The sequence below is a fragment of the Miscanthus floridulus genome, chromosome 16 (genome assembly GCF_019320115.1).
Source record: "Miscanthus floridulus cultivar M001 chromosome 16, ASM1932011v1, whole genome shotgun sequence".
NCBI classification, from domain to species: Eukaryota; Viridiplantae; Streptophyta; class Magnoliopsida; order Poales; family Poaceae; genus Miscanthus; species Miscanthus floridulus.
The window spans coordinates 102,330,714-102,351,908 of record NC_089595.1 but is presented as its reverse complement, the minus strand read 5'-3'; the positions used below and the strand labels follow the sequence as shown (position 1 = coordinate 102,351,908).

At 46.5% G+C, this 21,195-nt stretch overlaps 2 protein-coding genes across 2 annotated transcripts; both read right to left on the bottom strand.

The window, feature by feature from the left end:
- Window positions 1–4,386: 4,386 nt before the first annotated feature.
- LOC136511875 (peroxidase 1-like) lies at window positions 4,387–5,912 on the bottom strand. Its single transcript, XM_066505899.1, has 3 exons — window positions 5,604–5,912; window positions 5,289–5,477; window positions 4,387–5,174 (listed from the first exon to the last, which is right to left on the bottom strand). The coding sequence occupies exons 1-3, from the start codon at window positions 5,808–5,810 to the stop codon at window positions 4,590–4,592; spliced, it is 981 nt and encodes a 326-aa protein (XP_066361996.1). The 5' UTR covers window positions 5,811–5,912; the 3' UTR covers window positions 4,387–4,589.
- A 3,803-nt stretch (window positions 5,913–9,715) lies between these two features.
- Window positions 9,716–10,534, bottom strand: LOC136511147 (zinc finger BED domain-containing protein RICESLEEPER 1-like). The gene has a single exon (XM_066505334.1). It carries the CDS (start codon window positions 10,532–10,534, stop codon window positions 9,716–9,718), a length of 819 nt encoding a protein of 272 aa, XP_066361431.1.
- Window positions 10,535–21,195: the final 10,661 nt, after the last annotated feature.

The window sequence follows — 21,195 nt, the reverse complement described above, 5'->3', positions numbered from 1 at the left end:
ATTTGAGAATAGAGGGAGTAAAACCGTTGCTACTTGGAAGTGACGCTTTGAGGTTTCATTTTTTAGAAAACGGATAGGACCAGGGTTGGACCTAGTACACAAGGAGTTGGTACACGTGCCTCCACTTAAATTCTTGGTCTCCAAAGAAAATATGTTTGTCGGTGCAGAAAATGACCAATACGTAAATATTTGTAGTTTTGTCGTACGTTGTGATCGGAGGTGGTCTAGCACTCAATGACACAAGGTTTATATTGGTTCAGGCAACGTGCCCTACATCTAGTTTGAGTCGGTCGGTGACTTTATTCCTGAGCCCAGATGCTCGAAGTTTGCAGTGGGGTTACAAACGAGAAGGAGAAAGATGGGGGTTGCAAGAGGTCCGGTCGGAAGGGCCGAGAGTGACGGGAGCCCTGCTATGAGCTAAGTGTTCGAGCGTGTGCTTGTGGTTTGAACCTAACGGTTCTGTTGTTGTGTACTAGAGAACCTGATCGATCCGAATTAATCTATCTGTTGGAAGAGAGCGCATCCCCTTTTATAGATGAAGGGGATGGCCTTACAAGTGAGAGGGAGAGAGTACGTTCGCTGCTAAGTCTTGCTTCCCACGCCGGCGGGTATAAGATGATGGTAGACGCCCACAACACTGTTGAATGTCAGATGCACGTGGGAGGTTGCATCGTCTTCTTCAGGCATGGCATATATCGGTACCTGTTATACTGTTGATGCCAGAGGCATGTGAGGGGTTTTACCGTGTTTGCCTGCTACGGTAAATGTCGGCGCCCACAACACTGTCGATGCCTTAGAGGCACATGGGGGAGCCTTACCATTTTTGTCTGGTATGGGAGTTGATGGTGCCCACAACACTGTAGGGGAAAATGTCGGCGTCTAAAACACTGCTTGGGCTCTGTCATGCCAGGGAGGTCGCAGGGTATTGTCCTGTAGGTGTACAGGGTACGCCCCTCGGTATTGCGGTTGACTTGAGTGCCCTGCCTTACTTTCTCCGTCCGTTCCCCGGTCCTTACCGAGCAGGCGTCCCCAGTCGGTTGGTCCCAGTCGGCTCTGATTGCGCCAGTCGCAGAGGAGCCGTAGGCAGGGGTCCGACGCATTTTCGGTCGGAGGAGCGGGTCAGAGTTGGAAGTGGTGTTTTGGCCAGGCCTTCCGGTCGGAGAGACCGTCCGGAGACGGGTTGGAAACCGAAGAGAGTGCTCCGGTCGGAGAGGTGGGCCGGAGTCGGAAGCGGGCGTCGTTTCTCCTCGGCCAGGCCTTCCGGTCGGAGATTGGATCGTCCTTCTGGCCTGTCGCCTAGTTTTTTCGGTTGGCCCATGAATTGCGCGCTGCTCGCAACGTTGTCTGTTGGGCCGAGCCTTTGTTAAGAAGCCGGTTCATGAGAGACCCCGGGTTTATGAATCCGATAATGCCTTTCTTTCGTGTAGTTGTAGAGGTCTATCAGTAGCAGGCCGTCACTCTCGCCGCCGGAAGCAAAGTGAATGGATTAAGTTTCTCTGGAACGAAGGTTTGACTGGTGCTCACGTGCTCGAAATATGTACCCGATGAAGACTCATTCCCTTGGCTGCCCGTGATGCCCTCGCTTTTCGATTAAGGGCGAAAATAACCCGAACACAGAAAAGCCCGAGTCTTTTTGTTTCTATTTTAGTATTCGGGCATGTTTGGGTTTTTATTTATTGCTATGCCAATCTATCCGGTATTCATGGCCCACTTCTTGTGCAGATTTGGTCTTTACCGTTCCTATTTTCTTGAGAATTATATGTGACTTATACAATTGTCTCATGCCATTCCTTAAGAACGACACAATGTAGAAACAAACAAGGGTGCTCCTTGTGTACTGGGTCCACCCTCGTTTGTTTCTGCATTGTGTCGGTTACAACAGTCGAAGCAATTGTCTGTTGTAACCGACACAATGCAGAAACAAACGAGGGTGGACCCAGTACACAAGGAGCGGGGTACGTGTCTCATGCCATTACGGCATGTTTGGTTTCGCGAACGCGCCTCCAGCGCGATGGTAGCGACTCCCGGTGGGGAGTGTGCGCGCCCGAGTTCAAGTCATGTTTGGATCGAGAACCGAACTGGGTTCGGTTGGCTAGCTGAGCCAGGTGCGCTCGCTGCCGGCGTGGGTTTGAATCCTGGATTTGACTCACGTCTCTCACCGGGATTTATTCCCAAAAAAATTCTACAGCCTCTATCGCGTGGAACTACAAAGGGATTGCGACGCGTCCGTCGCCTACGGAGCCGTGGATGGTTCCGGTGATCTCAAGAAGGATGCGGTCTTCATATCTACGTGTAGTTGTAGATCTGATTGCGTACGCGTGGTGTGTGTAGTGTGTGTGGTGTGTGTGGGTGTGTGTATTCGTACATGAACAGATTCTACAGCTGTACCCAGAGTAGAGGCTCAAAAAAAAGTCATGTCTGGATCACCCATGTGTCGCATCGGGGTATTTTCGTACTGAGGGGACCGAGTGTGTGGGTGTGTTGTAAAGATGGCAACGGGCACAGAATGCCCGCATGCCCGCGGGCATGGAACCCGATGGGCAAGGATACAGGCACCACTTCTTGCCCGTGGGCACGGGCGCGGCCTGAACCCAGAGGATAGTTCTTTGCGGGCAAAGAAATTTGCTATCCTCGCCCACTTATCCGTCAGACCCGCTCCACAGGTCTGACATATGGGACCTACAGGCAAATATATGTATATATACACGATTTGTTGTGAATATGTATCTTCGTATCTCTTGTAATGCACTATGATTTATGTATATGCTCAATCTGGCGGGCACACGGGCATGCCGGCGGGCATTTCATGCCCGCGGATGGAGGGCGCGGGCGTGGTTTGCTAGCGGGCGCGGGCGTAAGAAGGTAGTATCCGCGGGCACCACGCCCGTTGCCATCTTTAGCGTATGTTGCTTGTTACGCGCGTCCTGAGATGTCTCAGGCTGTCTCATCTACGTTTGAGAGTGCGGTTAAGCGTGTGGTGCCCATATATGAGTCTTATACGATAGGCCAGTGTTCCTGGCAAGTTTCAAAAAACCAAAAAGAAATCGTGGTTTCTAAAGAAAATATATCTTCATTTGTGTAGTTGTAAAGGCCTATTAGTATTAGGCTGCTACTCAAAATTTGTACTAGTTCCGTCCTTGTGTAGGAGGGAGTGTCTAGTTATCTGTCGACAGATTTTATGTGATCAAATCTGTCAGATTTTTTATATATGGGATTTAGTAGACAGTTGTAGCACAAATCCTAAAGCACAATCAAACGTATAGAAATATGACATATTAGTACCAACAAAATCAGTTAACATATAAATAGCAAGTCTTATTAATATCGGTAAATTACATCCATCCAGGAGACCCCTTAATTAAAGAGACTGAAATTATATTGAAATCCTAGAAGAGTCCAACGCCTTGATATTTCTTTTTTCTTTTTCTTTTTTTAGGTGCAGTGCCTTGAGGTTTCAGGGGTCGCCCCGTGCTAACGGGCCTTGAATCAATAGAATGGACCATGGCCTGATCCAAGTTTTTGCCGGGACAGCCAGCCGGCGGGGTCTGAAATCTAAGAGCCCAGCCCCTCGACGCCAAGCCGCTGCACTTTTCTTCAAAAAGAAAAAAAAACGATGCACTGCAAGTCTGCGACGCCCCCGCTCCGGCGCTCCGATTCGGCGAGATGCCATCGGCAACAGTCCACTCCCTGCGCCTGCGGCGCATCCGTGCATGCTCCATGCCATGTGAGCTGCTGCTCAAGAAACTGTCCCCTGCCGTTACAGACATTCAGGAGAGCTGCCAGTACTAGGAAGGCCTCGTTTAGTTGGGTGAAATTTGAAAATTTAGCTACTGTAGCACTTTTATTTTTATTTGACAATTAATATTCAATTATGGACTAATTAGGCTCAAAACGTTCGTCTCGCGATTTTCAACTAAACTGTGTAATTATTTTTTTTCGTCTACATTTAATGCTCTATGCACGTATTGCAAGATTCGATATAATGACTACTATAGCACTATTTGAGAAAACTTTTTGAAATAAACAAGACCTAAACAAATGACGCCAGCAAGCATGGGCGTGGGGCAACGCTGCCACTAGCAAGTAGCAAACAATATATAACGCAGATGCCCTGAAACACATGAATGGGCGATGAGTACATTATTGACCGGTGTTCTTCACCTCCGGCCACGGCCGCCGTCAACTTGTACTGGTCGAGCATGCGTGTCACCTTGTATGCCGTGCATGTGCGTCACAACTGGATCGCTGATAATGCATGGACAGACAGGCCAGTGTGATACAGTGACTCCGGCGGCGCCAACTTTGGGCAACTAAACCAGCCCTTAGTATGTGCACGGCAATGGCATCTCAGCTGACACACAGCCAGTAATGGACAAATCAAAAAGGTTTATTGTAGACCCTGATGGAACCTGAAGATGAGGAGCAGATTTACATACATACATAGCTGTAACAAAATAATCAATCAATTGCAGTAAAAAAAAAGAGAGAGAAAGATTAGAGAAACTGAGGGTAACATTCATACATCTCTCAGACCAAAAGTGCCTGAACTACACACAGTCGTCTGTGCTCCGGCCGGCCGGTCGCCAGGTTTAGTTGACGACGTTGCACTTCTTCCTGATCTCGCCCTGGCTGCCGGTGAGCACGTCGACGGCGCCCATCTTCAGCATGGACGCGGCGAAGTCGGCGAAGAACTCCTCCTTGTAGCCGCCCGTGGCGTGGCGGAGCACGTAGGCGCGGGTGAAGGGGTCGGTGAGCAGCGCGCCGTCGGAGTGGAAGAGGCCCCTGCGCTTGGCCACGTTGGCGAAGTAGCCCAGGTCGAAGGTCTTGAAGCTCCCGGGGTCCATCTCCACCAGCGTGGTGTTGTCGTCCAGGCTCGGGCACTTTCCGCGGAGGCGCGCCATGTACGCCAGGTTCAGCGTCGGGTCGATGTCGCGGGCGTTGTCCAGCCCCGTGAAGTTGTAGAGCCGGTCCGAGAAGGAGAAGCAGTGCGACGTGCCGATGGTGTGGCCGGCCGAGAGCACCACCAGGTCCTTGGTGTCCAGGTTCTTGACGGCGAACAGCTGGGTCAGCTTCGTGAAGTTGCCCGTGGGCGGCGGCAGCTGTTTGGTCTCGTTGGAGATGGACACCCTGCCGTCCCGCCGCCCCAGAGGGACCGCCCAGAACGGGCCCTTGCTCTGCGTGCGTGCGTGCGTGCGCGCAAAACAACCAGCCACAGCAGGTAAGAACAGTGGTGTAATGAAATGTGAAACAATGGTATGCGTGCATGCAGTGCTCGATCGGTTTCTCACCAGCCACACTGCGTCCCTGGCCATGAGGGCTAGCAAGTCGGCGCAGGAGACGGTGTCAGGGCACGCCTTCTCCACCGCGGCCTTGACCCTCTCGATGAAGCTGAAACCGCGCAGCGTCAGGTTCGGCTTCGCGTCCTTCTCCGCGGTGTTGTTCGCCGTGGAGTCAAGGAGGACCGAGCCGTCGCATCCCTGCACCGATCGGCGAGCAATGCAGGATGCAGCAACGGGGTTAGCAAAGCGAAGCCGATCGAGCCTAGATTGATGCACAGAGCAGCGCAAGTCCCTGACGAAACCACAAATGCAATGCACGCGTACCCTGACGAAGCAGTCGTGGAAGTGCATCCTGAGGAGCGGCCCGGCGAGGCTGGGCGCGACGGAGAGCGCGCGCACCATCTCCTTCCGGACGACATCCTCCACGCTGGGGCACGACTGGCTGTAGAACTTCTCATCCAGCTGCGCCACCGCCGCCGACGCTGCGAACGCCGAGAGCAGAAGCGCCAGGAGAGCCGCCCTGGACGCCATATCTCGATCTTCAGAGTTCAGAGAAGAGAACGAAGCAGGTGAAGCTCGCTGATGAGGCCGGGAAGCTAGACGGAAGAGTGCGCTGCTGCTGAATTGGCGGCCACGACACGGGGCCGCGATTTATAGAGCCGGGCCGGGGCCTACGCTCGCATGTGTTAGGCTGGCTCGAGCTTGCATGGCTGAGTGAGTTCAGTTGTTCTTGCTTGCGCTGCGGCATTTCGGGAATATTTGCTGTAGCAGGTACAGCGGCCGGACTACTGCCCCTGACAGCAAAGGTAGGCCCTCTTTGCATAGATAATAATAATAGTTATCGGCTAATAATTACTGCCTCCGTAATGTAATTCTATCAGTGTCATGGTTTTAGTATCTTAAATTTGATTGATTATAGATAAAAAATATCAATATTTATGATATCAAATAAATATCATTAGATGAATTACGGAATGTATTTTCATAATAAATTAATTTAGAGCCATAAATTTGAATAGTATTTGCTACAAATTTGGTCAAACATGAACTACTTCTGCCGGCACACAACACGTAGTTGCATTCTTTCATGGACTGAGGGAGTATCTCTTTTGGATTCAAATATTGCAACTAATAAAAAAGTAATTGTTAACTGGACCTCAAGATAATAAATATCTTACTAGTTCGACTAGGCCATGTTTGGTTCCTTGTAGATAATAGCTATCTGCTAATAATTATCTCTTTTATATCCAACCATATATATATAATAGACTAGCTAATTGTTAGCTGAAACTATAGATAACAACTATCTCACTAGTTCGACCAAATCAAATAATAGCAGCTTATAGGTGAACCAACAACCCAACCTTATCAGTTAATTATGTATCCAAACACCCTCTTAGATAATATGTAGCTACCCAATAGTTAGCTAGCTAATATTAGCCATGTGCTATTAATTAACTAGCTAACTATTATAAGTTAATGGATCCAAATAGGACTCAAATTGAATAATAACATCTAATAGTTATCTTAGTAGCATTTTTCATTAGATGTGCATCTAAACACCCACTAGCTAGTAGGTACCTAATAGTTAGCTAGCTAATATTATCTATGTGCTATTAGCTAGCTAATAACTACTATCAGCTAATTGATCCAAACAAGGCCCAAATTAGATGATATAACAGCCAATAGTTATCTTAGTAGCATTTTTCATTAGCTGTGCGTCTAAACACCCTCTAGCTAATAGGTAGCTAATACTCACTCCGTCCACAAAAGAATGCAATTCTCACACCCCGATGAGTCAAACAATTCAATTTTTGACTAGAATTATATAAAAATATTAATATTCATTAAATAAAATAAGTATTATTAGATTAGTTATAGAATATATTTTTATAATAAATTTATTTGAAGATATAAATGCTGATATTATTTTCTATAAACTTGTCAAACTTGGGCTAGTTTGATCGACACGCTTCCCATATTTATGTTCTTTTTTGGATGGAGGGAGTAGTTAGCTAACTAATATTAGATATGAGAGATTAGCCGGCTAACTATCGGCAAATAGTGAATCAAAATAGCTAGGGCTGTAGACGGACACAGACTGCGGAAGAAGGTCACGTTTGATCAGTTGCGAAACAAACACATGTCATGTGGAGTTTAATTAGCATAGGTACCACACTAACTCCTTTGCTGGTGGTTAGTATTATACTAGCACTACTGGTGGGAATTCACTATCACGTTTGTACTGTTGATTGACCTACCGAATATCAATACGAACAGAGAGCTTAATTGGTTAGGATTTTTTTTATAGAACGTTTTTAAACTCAGATTTGAGTCGTCCAAGGCTCAACATAGTAAGCCCGTGTTTTCGCTATTTATTCATCCAGTAATAGATGACGTGTCTCTTGACAACAAATAAAGTGCATTTGATAGATGACTTCATCAATATTAAGAACTTACTAGTTCAGTCTCTTATAGGTGTTTTTGATGTGTGTCTATGCTTAGTACGGTGGTGTGCGTTCACTTTTAAAGGATATCCTCTGAGATGTCTTCACGCATGGTATGGATTATAAGACAAGCGAGCAGGATCAGGAACCTGACACACGCACGCGCTCTCCAAAAGCGAGATGAATGAAGTCGTGCACTGTGATCACACACAATAACATTCACCTGAAAGCACCCATGTACTGCAAGCACACAGGCACGCTGGCTGGTTGGTAAGCACAAGCACCCCATGATTCTGATGCATGTGCAAACCGGGGAGGTTACAGGGGCGGCTGACTGCCTCACCTGCAACTGCAAATGCGAGGCAATGAGGTCCCTAATCATTGGGATTGGGTAGCTAGGGCGCCGATCAATCAGCACCTCTGTTACGAGGTGAATCGGCGTTGTCACAAACACGGAATCGCGCATCAAAGTGCTATCAAACTACCAATCATCAGCAGTCCGCCCGTCCCCAACAAGGGCAAAAAAACTGGAAATTGACGAGCTAGAGAAATGGAGCCGTTTTAGGTTAGGTAGTGGCAACTGGCAAGGCAACCAGGCAACAGTCCGCGTCATGATTCACGGCCACATGGGGCAGCTCGGGAGGAACTCTACTGGTGGGGGAGCTGAGTTGCCGGTTGAGCTGGAGTATGCTACTGGTGAACTGCCTCCGCCGCGCCCAGTAGGCAGTAGCTGCTGCTGTTCTTGCAGTGGAAACTCCTCCCCACCGGAGGCTGGTGCTGCGCAGCACGGAATAGACTGGTGGAGCCGGCGTCCACGTGGCATCGTACGTACTTGCCTGGATTCGGGATCCGATGGCCGGTGCTGGTCGGACGTCGGAGCTGAGTTCAGCTGTTGCGGCTGGCTGGCCCTAGGTGTCGGCTACAGTAACTTGTGAGGGAGAGCAGCCAGCCCAGCCGGCAGCAGCTGCCCAGCCGAACACGGCAGATGACAGGGGGATTTCACCCTCCCACTCACGGGTTGCAAATGATTAGGACTTATTAGGAGGGGTGTTTATCTATGACGATGCTTCCCGTTGTATGGTGGTGGTTGAACCAAGCTGCGACAATGTCTTCTCTATTCAAGGGCGTTTAATTAGCGCGGGTGAGTGGCGAGTTGGCGACTGCGAACTGTACCCTACTACCAAAGTGCCAAGAGAAAGAGTCCAAGGCTAGGGGAAGGGAACTGATGAACGTGTCCGCTTGCTTCCTGCTCTTGAATAGAGAACAGTGGGTTAAAAACAGATGGAAATAAAGATGAGCAACGGGCCAGCACGGCCAGAGCCCGAGAGGCCAGCACGGCCAGATCGGGCTCAGGCCCTTTTGGCCCACCGGGCCACCGGGCCGTGCCTGAACAGTCCACCGTGCCTGGTGGACGGCCCACTGGTCCATCGGGCCAGCCCATAGCCCGTTACACAGTAAACACCATATTTCAAACAGCACAATCACAGGTTCAAACTTCAAGCAATCACAGGTTCACATATTCATATTCAACAATCACAGAAATACCAGATGACAAAAGATTTGAGCTCTTTGTGTAATGCCGCCTTATTAAAAACCTTTCTAGGTAAAACTTACACCTCGTGAGATAAAACCCTAGAAAGGAAAAGAGTACGGCCAGCTCAATAAATTAAAATATTCAAATTGTTCAAAGTTATTACAAACCAACTAGCTCAAATGTCTCAACTCTCACAACTAAAGTTGCACTCACAAGCTCTCAGGCTCTCAGCTCTCAGCAGTCAACCATCACCAGCAGTAGATGATCCACCACCTTCATCATCAAGGTACTGCTCTTTGAAGTACTCCTTCTAGCTCTTTGTCCTCCACAGTGTGCTGTCCACCGGATTCACCTAGCTCCTAGTCTTTGACACAGATTAGCATCTCCACGCTGTCCACGCCCAATCGCCGTCGCCGCTCCTCAATGATCATGCTAGTAAGACTAAAGGTAGACTCCTAAGAAGTAGTTGATACAGGAACAGTCATAATATCTTTAGCCAAGGTACAGAGAACTAGATAGGTTAGTTTATGCTCATGCCACCAATTGAGGATATCAAAGTCATCATCATATGCCACAACATTGTCACTGTCAAGGTAAACAGTGAGCTCAGAGAGACCAGGAGGCACAATAGATCCTGCAGATGCACTTGAAGGGCCAGAAGAAACTAATCCTCCAAAAATTTTGCCCCATGCCTGCTTTCTCTTACCTGTCAGTCCAGATGGATGGGTGGTTCTAGCTAGCCTAGCAGCACCAAACTTAGATTCATACTTGTCATAGAGTTTATGCAACTCAGATTTAACCTCAGCAAAGTAATCAATGTAACTCATATTGTTACTTAGAGCAAGCAAGTCAAGCACATTTCCCAGACCTTTCAACTTAGCCCTTGGGTCCAGAATAAATGCAAAAGAGTATAACAGTGGTATATTCTTCCAATACTTAAGAAATTTATTCTTCATTGGCACAACTACAGCAGCAAGAGTATTATCATGTTCAAATTCATACAGATGGGATGCAATCTCAAGTATGTGATGCAGTACCAAAGGACTAGTGGGGTAATAAACACCAGAAAGTACAACAGTTGAATCATAGAACAACTCAAGGAACTGCAATACCTTGTGAGCAATGTACCAATGTTGTTCATTCAATAGAGGATAGCCAGACTGAGAATTGATGAACACAGAAAACACAGATCTATATGGCATGAGATGTTTTAGCATAAGGTAGGTTGAGTTCCATCCAACATCCATATCCAAAGCAAATTTACGAGGCCTCATACCCTTAGCAATGCAGTAGTTTTTGAATTATGCAATGCGATGATTAGATGAATTCAGAAAGTTAATTGCAGTCCTAAAAACCTCTATGTGTGGTTTAAGCCTTTTCAAACCAGATTTAACAATTAAATTAATTATATGGCAAGCACATCTCTAATGCACAACATGATAGATCTTTTTACTAGGATTCAATGGATCAGTATCATAACCCAAGTAACCAGCAAGCAGAGGACTCAAAGTAAGCATAATAGATGTATTAGCAGATGCATTATCAAGGCTAACAGAGAAAACTTTGTCAAGTAGGCCCCAATCTCCAAGCACACCAGCAATAATTTTAGCAATGTTAATACCACTATGAGTCACTTCAATCAATTTAAAGCCAATAACAGCTTTCTTAAGTTCCCACTCAGAAGTAATGTAGTGAGCAACAATAGTGATATAATCTTCCTTAGCATTGCCAGACCAGATATCAGATGTCAAACAAATAGAAGACACACCAAGCATTACTTCATTTTTTAGGTGATGCAGTTTTTTATTGAAAAGCTTAGAAAGATCTCTAGATGTGGTGAATCTAGACACTCTCTTGTATCTAGGATTGTGAGCACGCTGAATGTAATCATCCCAAGCATCATTGTCAGCAATAGATAAAGGCAGATCTAATCTAGCAATCAAACGGCAAAGCTCAGCTCTAGCAACATCAGGCCTATATTCCCAATTCCTATAAGACCCATCAGGATTCAAAGCAAGCCTAGTTTGAACCAAATTAGCCTGTTCTGTTTTCTTCTTGCATGAGAGCATATATCTTTTCAAATGACTAGTGCCATTAGCAGATTTACCAGACAAACGAGACTTATAGAGCTTACAAATAGCAACAACATGTACCTCACCGTCCACTATCTCTATGATTTCATCAAAGTTAGCCCAGACAAGGGATCGACGCTTACTAGTGGTGGACGAAGCTAGAGATGCTGCATCGCTGGTGCCCGCAGCACTAGCCGCTGCATCGTCTCGGTTGGTCGGAGCAGCACTCCTACCGAACAAGAGATGAGCAGCATCTCCCATGTCATCTTCGTCATCGAGGATCTACCCTGTGGCCCTGAGCTCATCGTTGATGGTTGGACCATCGTCACCATCAGCGGACTCAGAGCCGGCCATGGTAGATGGAACCCACCCAACCGGCACCGTCCCTCAACGCCTCCTGCAGCACCAGCTACACACCGACAACCTGCGAACCAAAAACACCGAGAAATGGATTAGGGTTTGTGTGATTGCCTACTAGATCTAGGTTTAGGGTTAGGGTTAAAGGTACTTGCCTGCATGGAGACGGAGCCCGGCGCCGGACAAATGGAAAAGAAGACAAAGACGAGACGGAGAAGAGGGGGGAGACAAAAGGAGATCCCAAGATCCGGTCAGAGAGAGACAGAGAGTCAAACTAGTCAGAGAGGTAGGGAGGAAGAAGTGAGACAAGGAGGGGGGAGAGATCAGAGAAGAGGAGATCTCAACATCCGGCGTCGGTAGCGGTAGCCTGGGAGGTGGACGACGGCAGCGGTAGCCTGGGAGGTGGCCAACGGTGGGTGGCAGGCGGCGACCGACGACGAGAGGCGAGGCGAGGTGGGGATTAGGGTTAGGGTTTCAGAGCTCAGAGGCGAGGGTGGCAGGCGAACGGCTGCGGGCGCGGGCAGAGTGAGGGGGAATGGCCGAAGGTGGGGGTCCGTCGGGGCGGGGGGCTTATAGCCGGGGCGGGGGGCTTATATAGCCCCTCCAGCTGCCGGGCCTCCACCGAGCCGGTCGTTGTAAAACGGGCCGGGCCGGGCCGCCCGGCGGGCCGAGGCCTCAGCCCAAGCCTGACCTGCTATAGGCTTTGGGCCGGCACGGGCCTGGTTAGGGTTTAGGTCGTGCCGTGCTCGAGTCGGGCCCAATAACTGTGCTTTGGGCCGGGCCTTTGGCCCACGGGCTGCATGCACATCTTTAGATGGAAAGCTACGTGTTTGTCCGGGAGCATCTTCAAGGGTCGTTCTATTAGGTTGTGTTTTGGTTCAGTTTCTGGAAGCGCCAACTAAACGGATCGAACTATAAGCTACTTTTTTAATATGCGGGTGCTTTTACATAATACGATTTTCATATAGCACCTTAAACCTTGCTTTTGACTTTCAGCTTTCTGCATTTTCCGTATGGATGGAAGTAGAGAGGCATTTTACCCTTGCTTTAAGGGAGATAAAACAGAAAGAGTAGGTTTCGTAGTCGTTTTAACCAAACAAGGTCTTTTCACAACACAGAGTTCACAACACTTTTTCCACATATTACAGCTCACAATAGCTTTTCCACGGCTCATATTAAACCAAACATACTCTTAAACTCACTATCTAAATTGTTATTTGAAGAGCCACTTGAGTAAAAAAATAGTTCTCTATATGTTTTCACCCTCCAACAACTTCACTATATCTTGTGCATACTTTGGAGAGTTAACCTTGTTCTCCATCTTTAACTAGTGAGAAACCAGAAATAGAGAATGATAATATTTGGAGATCTTCGAAGGAGTGCTTGAGGACATTTTTCCACCAAAAAAATCTATCTATCTATCTATTATATTAATATAACAGTGTTAAAAGGAGCCTTCATGTTCGCCAAGAGAGTCTAAAAATTACGGCATTAATCAAAAATAGGAGAAAATATGCACGGTTGGATTTTATGATGATCTAATAGTCTAGATTAACTTGAGAAATCCAAACCAAATATGAGCTAATACCAAAGAATCCATAACAAATACGAGTTAATATGTAGCTAAATTTGGTAAACTTATACAAACTTTAACCAACAATTATTCAAACTATATACAAGTTTAGAACATGAAACTTGTATAATGGATTCACATTCAAACTGCCTTGAGATTATATTAGCTATAGTAAGAGAAATTGATGGTTAAAATATATATTATTGACCTTTTCATGATTAAAGTATGTTTATCATTCTAGGACGGAGGAGTATCATGCCTTGGTTTCCGTACTTCATTCAACACATTACACATGTAGGATACAATTGGGTAGCAATAACATGCATCTAGAGCAACATGTTCTTAAAATCAGGAATGACCCAAACCATGTGTTTTTGTGCTCTTCTTATTGTGGTGATTTTTTATTTTATTTTTCTAATGTTGTAATGTACAGTACATAAAACTTCCATGTTTAAGGAAGGAGACAACTACGGAGCCTAGCAGATCCATTGCGGTCTGTAGTCTGACTGTTTCCTATCGGCCCAATCTTAAAGGCCCATATACGTCGCAGGTCTCGGTAGCCCACGAGAAGTCGAGACTCGAGAACTCAGCTGGAGAAGGAGAACGCATTGGTTCGGTCTGGGAGTTTAGTACCACCTCGGCAGCCGAAGCTGAATGCGCTACGAACTCCCTCTATAAGACGAGCGCCCCGTCCTCCCTTCCACCATACTTACCTGGACAGGGTCGACGGGCGTTCATGAAGGCCCGTGGCCTAGGTTAGCGGCCCGCATTGCACATGGAGGGTGCGCTGGCTTACCATGGTAAAAATTAAACTTTGTATGTAGGATAACAATCCTTTCCTCAAATCAATAGATTTTGCCCTCTGCTGTTCCTGTTGCAACATATCCACCCCGGGAAAAGCTGGCTATCCCTTGCTCCTTGCCATATATATTGGGCACGTCAGTCAACACACATTGCAGCTATCTTTTCAATCAGCAATCGCCCCTACTTACTCCGACCCATCAGAAAAGAAAGGAAGCCATGTCCTATCAGAAAAGAAGGGAACTAATCCTCAGCAAGAATTAGGCTTGAAGAGAAGAGATTGGTAGACGCAAGCAGGTTCAAAGCCTCTCCCCAGAGAGTATGATGAAGATACCGACTATCATTTGTACCCCTTTGGCATGGGATAAAAAGATTGGAATACTGGATTATTTCATTCATACAGTCAGCTCTTCTACTTCCTGTTTCATACTTTTTTATTGGACCCCGTATAATGGAGAGAGTCTCGTATTGATAGTATAAGCTATCAGTATCTGTATCATTATTCTTATCCTTTATGTAATTTTAATCAATTTGAGGGAAGAAGGGGCAAAAGCATGGCGAAAACCTTCTGCAAACTGCTATCTTCCGATGAAAAAGGGAACAAAAGCGTACCTAAGATCAGATCATAAAAAACATATTAAAACATAGCCATTTCATTCAAAATAGGAACTGAAAGAGACTGAATGACTGAAAGGAGTGAGACATGTTCCCGAGGCAAGTGTCTAGTTATGCTATGGTAGGTAAAAGCATTCCTTCCCTAACTTAGTGCGGAGCACTCACTATAATAACATTCTTGCATAGTGCTTCCCGGGACCCATACTTAGGCCCCGTTTAGATCAAAAAAAATTTGGATTTTGGCAACTGTAGCACTTTCGTTTGTATTTGACAATTAGTATCTAATTATGGACTAATTAGGTTCAAAAGTTTCATCTCGTGATTTCTCACCCAACTATGCAATTAGTTTTTTTTTGTCTATATTTAGTACTCCATGCATGTGCTGCAAGATTCGATGTGATGGGTACTGCGCAAAAAATTTTGGCAACTAAACAGGCCCTTACCACTTTTTGCTGCTGTCGATTGAGCATGTCAATCTAGTAAATGAGTTGTAAATGCATGGGCCCTGTCCCAGTGTAGCAACAAGAGGTTTACTAGAGCAGAAGTGCCCTGGCTTCGAACTTGTTTCTGCTTGTTCCTGCCAGCGCATATCGATTTGATACGAGTTTTTGCTACAATGAAAAAGCTAATTGTTGTTGTTGCCCAGGCTTGAGCAAGTGGCGTACCCCCGCAGGGTGTTCCGGCTGGAAGTGAAAAAAAGAAATGTGTTAAGCTTTAAAACGAATGCAGCTAATGATGATTGTATCTATTGAGAAGAGGAGATATGAGAAATACTAATCAAAGGACCCACCCATCCAGATGTTCATGACAGTTCGATTGCGGCTTCTATAGAGTGACGAAAACATGCTTCTACCTTTTACAAAACCTAATAAGACCAGCTTAGCTTTCCTGCCATCACTGAGCAGAGCAGGTCTTGTTGGTCATATTGCCCTTATTTTTGGACCAGGCTATAGTCTCTCTTGTCCCTTCGGCTGGCAGAGTCTAGTAAAAAAAAAGTTATCCTGCGCCTCTAACATGTAGTTCTTTCTAGCAATCCGTCTTCCGGGCTACTATCTCTTGTAACACTAGACTTTGGATCTGTGAAGTTGGCAAACAATCCATACTAGGCCTTAAGCTTTCTCGACTATTGATCAGGCTAGTTCACTCCTACTATATGTCAATTCGAGATTCAAAGTACTTATTTGCTGATTTGAATTCAAGACCAATACCACCCGCTTCCTCCTAGCTGAGCTTGGTAGCCGATGCATCAGCTCCTCCCTCTTTCATTTCATTCCAATGTATTTCTGCTTTGCTACTTGTAAGTTCTGTTCTCTGCTCCTAGCTCCGAATGCCAGTATGTAGAGAAGTGATGGAAAGGGTTGTGCTCTTTCATTTGAGAAACTGCCAACCAAAATAGGAATGTTAGTACATAATATTTAGATACAGGTCCCTTATGAATACTGTACTGAGTAAGATTCATTGAAGAAATGCTTCTCCGAAGCAATAAGTTTGTGGCACAAGCATAGTCTTCTGCTAACCTAGCCTTTCCCATCTTTCTATTAAAACGAATGTAGCCAAGGCCAAGCTGTATACATATAAGCATTTTAAGGAGTTGTTTGTTGGCATATGGTTTGTTGTCACCACCAACAATTGTTGAGAAACATAAAAAAGGTAGGCATATTGTTCACGTTTAGGTCAGTATAGAAGTCAAGCACGAGATAGGCATTTACAAGCTAGCTAAAACACCAAGCTCCTGCTTCGTTCAAAGTCCTAGTCCTGTCTCCTGATATCTCGCCCGCTATTTCTATCTCCGCTAAACCTAAGGGCCCTGTGATACTACCGCTTGGATCTGGCGATAGTCAATCCGTTGTCAAGCAAGAACTCGAAAACGAGAAAGCTTACTTTCACAAGCATAGCAATCCCAAATCAATAGAGAGTTTGACTTAGCCATTCCAGATAAATAGAGTTAGCCATAGCCATTCTAGTCATTCCAAGCTGAAGGCAAAGATAATCGAATGCTGGAAGATACCTAGGGTGATAGGAATAGAAGCGGAGTGCCCCTTTCCTGTTCTGAAGCAAGTATAGCAGTGGAAGAACTGAGCACTCAACTGTATTGTATCTGGCTACTAAAGCAGGTGTGCATTTTCACTCTGGCTACTAAAGCAGGTGTGCGTTTTCACTACCTTGACTTTCCAATATTGATAGGTCGCAATAGAAATTGGAGAGCCAACCCACAAGCTAAAGGTGGATAATCATACGAGCTAAAGGTGGATAATCATACGAGCTTACCAAGAGTCCGAGAAAGCGGGTGAATAACTTAACCAAGCATCGCATGGACCAATAGCGCCCTTAGCGTGGGGGCAATAGCAACTAAACTAGTAAGGGCAGCAGCAACTAGTGAGGAAGACCGTACTTTGTCTTGGTTTGGCGGGATTCTTTCCTTTGTATGTAGGATAACAATCCTTTCCTCAATCAATAGATTCTGCCCTCTGCTGCTTCCTGTTGCAACATATCCCTAGTGGTAAAAATTAAAATTTGCTCCCTGGCGAGTGGACTTTTTCCCTGGGCTAAGGTAGAGCCTTCAGGGTTTCTTGTTTGGGTCTCTGTTGCTTGTGACACTTGTTGCAGGCAAGCCTTATTGAGAAACATAAAATATTTTTTGTGAAAATAAAATTATAAAATAAATGTTTGGGTCGAAGGCATAATAAGGTATATAAAATGCCTGTTTTAGGAAATTTAGAGGCCCTAAAAATATCAGCATTAGCATTTAGAATATAAAAAAACTGAAAATGCGCCGGATTTGTCTATCCATGACATAGCAGAGTCCTAGAATTTGTCGATTTCTATTCTCTCACAAAGAACACGCTCTGCGTTTCATATCCAATCAATTGCCGTCAAGACATGATCAATTGCCGTCAAGACATGCTAGCATGCTAGTCTCTAATTCTCTCTTCTTCTTTTCTCTATCTACTACTCTTTCCGTTCTAACATATAAGTCGCACGCTAGATGGATAATTTTTATATTATATACATAGTAATTCCCTCCGTCTTAAATTATAAGTTATTTTAACTTTTTTTAGAAAATCAAAACATCTCAAGTTTAACCAAATTTATATAATAAAATAATAACATTTATGATACCAAATAAGTACCATTGTATTCTTCATTAATTATATTTTCCATGTATACCTATTTGATATCATAAGTATTTGTTTTCTCAATAATTTTGGTCAAAACTTGAGATGCTCTGATTCTCAAAGAATGTTGAAATGCCTTAGAATTTGGAACGGAGGGAGTATGTGTCTCAAAAAGTTAAAATAACTTATAATTTCAAACAGAGGGGTCGATCAAAACTGACAGTCTAACACCGCGGTGGTGAAGCCTCTACACTGACACCCTCTGCTCTTCTTCCTCACCCTTCGGTTTTTCTTTCCCCCTTTCTCTGTCCTATTTTTTTCTTGTGCCCACACCAACGCGTGGGACCCTCATGCTCCGTGACTGCCTGTCTCACAAGCGGAAAACAATCCTCCTTCGATTGCAATGTCTTTCTTCGATGCCATCATCGCCAGCAGACACTCCCGCACCTCCGCTTCTACACATGGCGATGGCGCCCACGGGTTCCGCTTCAACACAACGAGCGTCGATGAGATCTTCTCAGAGATATTCGGTGGTGTGTTCGCTGGGGCAGGCTACTCTACCCTTAGCAGAGACGTTCTCCCTGAGGTTCGACAGTGTCGCCTATGGTAGGGGGAGGCATCGAGCGGGGCGGAAGGCGCTGCCGATCGAGTGTTGGAGGACTTGTACAAAGGGGTCACTAAAGAAGATGAAGATCTTTAGGATGACCTCGACGCCACTAAGGTGAGACTGCTGATTCGTTGTCCAGTTTTGTTCCCAGCAGAATACAGACCGACGACATGTTCTAGCTTTCTGCTCTTCCATAAAGATCTGAAGGTTGTGCCTTTTGTTGCATTTTTCTACTTTGGTTGGCACATTATGCTCGGAAACCATCGGGTCTGAACGTTCGTACTCGATGCTCCATCCGAGCAGCCCCTCCTTCTTCCTCTCTGACACTCCGGCTAGCCCGCGATCGTGACCGCCCCCGCACCTGTGCTCCCACCTGAGATCTCTCCCTCCCTCATCTCCATCTTCGGCTGCTTAGAAGGAAAGGGGCCTAAGGAAGCAGGGCAGCCAGGCAGTGGGGATGGCCGGGCGGGCGAGCGGTTAGGGGCCCTGGTAGAGGTGGAGGCGGGCGGGCCAGGTCGGGGCGGGGGCATCACGGTGGCTCGCCGGCGAGCATGGCCATGGCAACGATGGCGGGAGTGGGGTCGGGGAGGGGAAGAAGGACAAGGCCACCGCGGGCACTGTAGGGTCTCGCCGGAGCTCCACGACCGCGACCGCCACTACTACAGAATGTTACTGTAGGGGCAGCTCTAGAGCCTCTGTAGGGGCGGTTGCGCTAGCCGCCCTTCCCAGGGTGTTCCTACAGAGGGTGCCTCTGTAGGGGCGGTTTCCTGACCGCCCCTGCAGTGCCCTCTCTAGGGGCGGCTGGTGTTTTCAGCCGCCCCTACAGTGGACTTCTGTAAGGGCGGCTGTATCACCAGCCACCCCTGCTGTGTGTATTTGTAAGGGCGGTTCAATCAAGAACCGCCCCTATAGTGGATTTTCCAGCAAAAAATAATTCAAATTCAAATCTAACCACACATATATATATATAATTCAAATTCAAATCTAACCGCCACAAATATACATATATACATCCACAAACACAAGACCATTATTTAGAACATCATCACAAGTCATAATTCACAAAAGTATCAACTACAGCGCTAGTCGTATGTCACAGTTTCACAAGTGTGACGTGCATATACAAATTACACGCATCAATTGGTTGATCAATGCAATCATACAATGGCAGTGTTGAGGAACTCTTTCCAACAAAATAGATGAAAACTTTCGACATATTAAACGAAAGATCCAATAAACACTTCAGACACCGATTAGCACAATGGTTTACCACATAAATTTTTAGATCCAGACTCCTGTGAGGAAACAAGTTTAGAACTTCAAAATACTAAAGTACAATCAAGTACATAAGCCAACATAGCAGATAACTTGTCTCGGGTACAAATCACAAGCCAAAGAGTCCACCGGGCATGTTAAGTAGATCCATTAGAAGCATTGCCATAGGGTTCTCTATCTTCTCCTCGAACCAACACTTGAGCTCACAGCAAGTCACAAGCACAGGCAAACGATACAGATAGAGTCAAGGGATAAAAGGCTTTACCTGCCGGATACACAATGCCACGGGTTCCTTTTACCTGCCGCGTCTAGGGGAAGGTGAACTGCTGCTTCGGCTGTCACTAGAGATGCTTCTTCCTCTAGGAGGCCTGCAAGCAAGAGATATTTTCAGTTATCGAATACTCTTGACATATGCAAAAACACCAGAAAAAACTATCATTACAAAACAAATACATATGTTACCTTCTAGGGCTACGGCTCCTTGATACCCTTCTTGGACCCTATACAAGAAACACATTTAAGCACTTAGTCAATATTACCATGCATGAATGACCAGTAACAGAGGGGGGGAAATAGCATTACTTTGTGTTTGATACTACAAATACCATATCAGTTGTAGCACTCAACTTTCTTGGCGGTGGAGTAGGTGATCGAGAATATAATGAGTCTGACCTACCACGCCTCAACGGAGGCCCTCGTCCCCTGCGTTATACAAGAGAATCAGAATTGTCAGGGTGTAAAAGAGGAACAGCATCAGCTGGTAGATTTCGGCAGATCCACTTCCTTCTTGGAGAAATTGATCTAGAGTGGATTATGCTCGGAAACCATCGGGTCTGAACGTTCGTACTCGATGCTCCATCCGAGCAGCCCCTCCTTCTTCCTCTCTAACACTCCAGCTAGCCCGTGATCGTGACCGCTCCTGCACCTGTGCTCCCACCTGAGATCTCTCCCTCCCTCATCTCCATCTTCGGCTGCTTAGAAGGAAAGGGGCCTAAGGAAGCAGGGCAGCCAGGCAGTGGGGATGGCCGGGCGGGCGAGCGGTTAGGGGCCCTGGTAGAGGTGGAGGCGGGCGGGCCAGGTCAGGGCGGGGGTGTCACGGTGGCTCGCCGGCGAGCATGGCCATGGCAACGATGGCGGGAGTGGGGTCGGGGAGGGGAAGAAGGACGAGGCCACCGCGGGCACTATAGGGTCTCGCCGGAGCTTCGCGACCGCGACCGCCACTACTACAGAATGTTACTGTAGGGGCAGCTCTAGAGCCTCTGTAGGGGCGGTTGCGCTAGCCGCCCTTCCCAGGGTGTTCCTACAGAGGGTGCCTCTGTAGGGGCGGTTTCCTGACCACCCCTGCAATGCCCTCTGTAGGGGCGGCTGGTGTTTTCAGCCGCCCCTACAGTGGACTTCTGTAAGGGCGGCTGTATCACTAGCCACCCCTGCTGTGTGTATTTGTAAGGGCGGTTCAATCAAGAACCGCCCCTATAGTGGATTTTCCAGCAAAAAAAATAATTCAAATTCAAATCTGACC

Bases quoted from the DNA above. Each gene is read 5' to 3' on its own strand.
- LOC136511147 (XM_066505334.1), bottom strand. From the start codon at position 10,534: ATGAGGCCTCGTAAATTTGCTTTGGATATGGATGTTGGATGGAACTCA.
- LOC136511875 (XM_066505899.1), bottom strand. From the start codon at position 5,810: ATGGCGTCCAGGGCGGCTCTCCTGGCGCTTCTGCTCTCGGCGTTCGCA. The intron at 5,478-5,603 runs GTACGCGTGCAT...CGATCGGTGCAG, and splicing joins TCCACGACTGCTTCGTCAGG to GGATGCGACGGCTCGGTCCT. The intron at 5,175-5,288 runs GTGAGAAACCGA...GCACGCACGCAG, and splicing joins CCAGGGACGCAGTGTGGCTG to AGCAAGGGCCCGTTCTGGGC.